At 34.1% G+C, this 2,649-nt stretch overlaps 1 protein-coding gene across 1 annotated transcript in view; it reads left to right on the top strand.

Moving 5' to 3' along the window:
* LOC108969797 overlaps positions 1-2,441 on the top strand; it is a 3,087-nt gene extending 646 nt beyond the window's left edge. Inside the window, exons 2-3 of the mRNA XM_018934725.1 lie at positions 547-850; positions 2,307-2,441. Coding sequence (XP_018790270.1) covers positions 547-850; positions 2,307-2,441 — 439 coding nt within the window. The remainder of the gene's footprint in view (positions 1-546; positions 851-2,306) is intronic.
* Positions 2,442-2,649: the final 208 nt, after the last annotated feature.

The following is a 2,649-nucleotide window of genomic DNA, read 5'->3' as shown; positions in this document are numbered from 1 at the left end:
AAATCTAAAAACCTTTTGTTTTACAAGTAAGTACGATTTACGCCTTTAAAGCGATCGGCTAATGAACAGGTGATATTATTTCTTTTAACTTACTTTAAAATGAATCAGTTTAGAAGTCATTACATCAGACAAACACAAACAGCGTTTCAAAAAGTGTTTTATTATATCCCATATATAYTGACTCCAAGTCATATCAAATTAAAAAAAAGTTGAAAGTTGAAACAACGTTTTTTCTTGCATTTTCGGTCACCTACTCTACTGAGTTTKTTTTTGGCAACTGATACACGAAACAAATCGTACCTTGTGCAGTGTTTAGTTASCTATGATAACTAATTATTGCATTTTAGATATGCTTCCTATTAGACGAAGCAATTTAGGTAGAAGAACCCGAAATGCTGCAAACCAAGCTAATTACAAACTTATAATGCTGCACAAGAACGTGACGATCGAAATGAACGTGAAAGGATTCGGATATCACAAACGCGTGAAGAGCGAGCGCGACATTCAAAACAAAATCGCGCAAGTTTGAATCGAGCTTGCTTTCAGTTACGATGTTTCAATTGGCTACTGTAACTACCAATGTGTTGTTATTGGTTCGATGAAATCGGTTTGCTCACATTGTAAGGCATTAAAATATAAAAATGAAGCTAATGGATTGAGTTGCGCAAATGGTAAAGTGAAATTGATACCATTGGAACCACCACCAGAGCCATTGTACTCATTGGTTTCAGGAATAGGAACAGATTCTATACACTTTTTAACAAATATACAACAATATAATAGTTGCTTTCAAATGACTTCATTTGGGTCAACAAATGTAGTTAGGGAAAATTTTATGCCAACTTTCAAGGTATGTATTATAGTAGTTAATTGTAATTATTTTAGCCAACAATATGTTCTGTCACCTAAAGCCCCAGCTAAATTAATCGTCATGATTTTTGAATTGATTCTCGATTCCAATCGAAAATGCTGCAGAGAACATTTACTGAAAACRCCACCATCTGAAATACGCCCGTTGCAGCCGACGTCAATATACAAATATTTATAACTGGCATCAACAACTGCCGTAAGCACTATACTATGAGTTCCTTTGCAGTTGTAAAACGTACTTACTAATTTTGCTGGGGCGATCATGACCACATGCTTGVCGTCAACTGCTCCTATGCAGTTAGGAAAGTTCCATAATAAATCGAATTTCRAAGCAACTTCAGCCCATTCTTCTTTTGTTGAAGGTATCTAAATAGGGGGAAATCTGAAAAATATACATATGGATTTGGTAAAGCATGTGTTCCTACCTTCAGGTAAGTATTTCGAAGTTGACTGTAAATCGCATCACAAACTTCAGGAACAAATTTTGAGATAGTGTTTGGGGCAATACGGAAAAAAGCTGAAAGACTTTTGTAGCTATCGTTCGTGGCCAAAAAGTGGAGAGTGCAGACCAAATGATAGCTTGCTGAAATAGCTTCACGAAAACATGTATCTCTTTTTTTTAATCAGTGGGGAAACTAGCTGCAGTAAACCATTAAAATTGTTTTCGTTCATTGGCATGTAATTTTTAAAAAGAAACTTTTGATTATCAACTTCTCGAAATTCACGTAAAGTCGTTTCACATGCACATACTACGTTGTTTAGGATTTGTTTTACGTTTTTGATTTTTCTTTTTCAGCTTTAATGTTGCAATGGTAAGCAGAGCAACTGCAACTTTTTTCTTCTTCAAATAATCCATGTTTTAAAATAAATAAAAACTTTTACTGCAAACAGCTGATTGAGCACAACAGTGTGACCGCGTTGCGCCGATTATCGTAGTAGAATATTTAACGCCGATAAAAAATGACACAATATGCGCCGATAATGTGACTGCTAAAAATTGACTCAATTTTGTTTTGGCATTTTGCGCYGATGTAGACCAATAAAAATCGGTACAAATTGTGCTACTTGCGCCGATAATGGGACCCGRGCTTAAGAGTTATGATGTGTAATTGATGTTGTTGTTYTAACGGTTTATCTAATCCACGTTAGGATGGTAAGGGCCGTTGCGTTCGTTGTGTAACAGATCATAATCATCAATTAGTCATCATATTATTTGGTGATTCAGTTTTAGCGACACTTTTATTATTTTGAAACCAAATATAATTATTTGATGAAAGATGTTAGTTACAACTAATTAGGAGACATATATAATTTTTTAGAATAAATATTACTTAAGTTTGATCACTGACAATCCATACATTTATATCCCACATTGCTTATTTACTTTATTTTATAGTGTTTGGTACAAATGTAATAATTTTTTTTTAAATTTAAAGGTACAAGGCCAAATATATCACAGAGCAGGTTCACTGCTACCAGTGTCAGATAGCAACTACAAATACCTGCAAATTTATTTTATGGGTAATTCACAAGAAATTAATCTGCGTTGTGCACATAGCAATTTAGTATAGAGGTCTRTTGTAGAACAATTACAAAATTTATTTCATGAACACAATCAATTGATTATATTATTTAAAACTGCCCTGGATCTGATGCCATCAGATAATCACAAAATTGTAATCAGAGCTGATAAAACACCTTCGGGTCAACATGCAAGACGTTTTAATGCACCAACTGTTGATGAAGTAGCTATCGTAGTAGTTGGAGAAAACTTGGAAT

The sequence above is a fragment of the Bactrocera latifrons genome, unplaced genomic scaffold, assembly GCF_001853355.1.
Source record: "Bactrocera latifrons isolate USDA-ARS-PBARC rearing strain unplaced genomic scaffold, ASM185335v1 scaffold_266, whole genome shotgun sequence".
Classification (NCBI taxonomy): Eukaryota; Metazoa; Arthropoda; class Insecta; order Diptera; family Tephritidae; genus Bactrocera; species Bactrocera latifrons.
The sequence above is the reverse complement of the archived record's forward strand: the minus strand, read 5'-3'. Positions and strand labels throughout refer to the sequence as shown.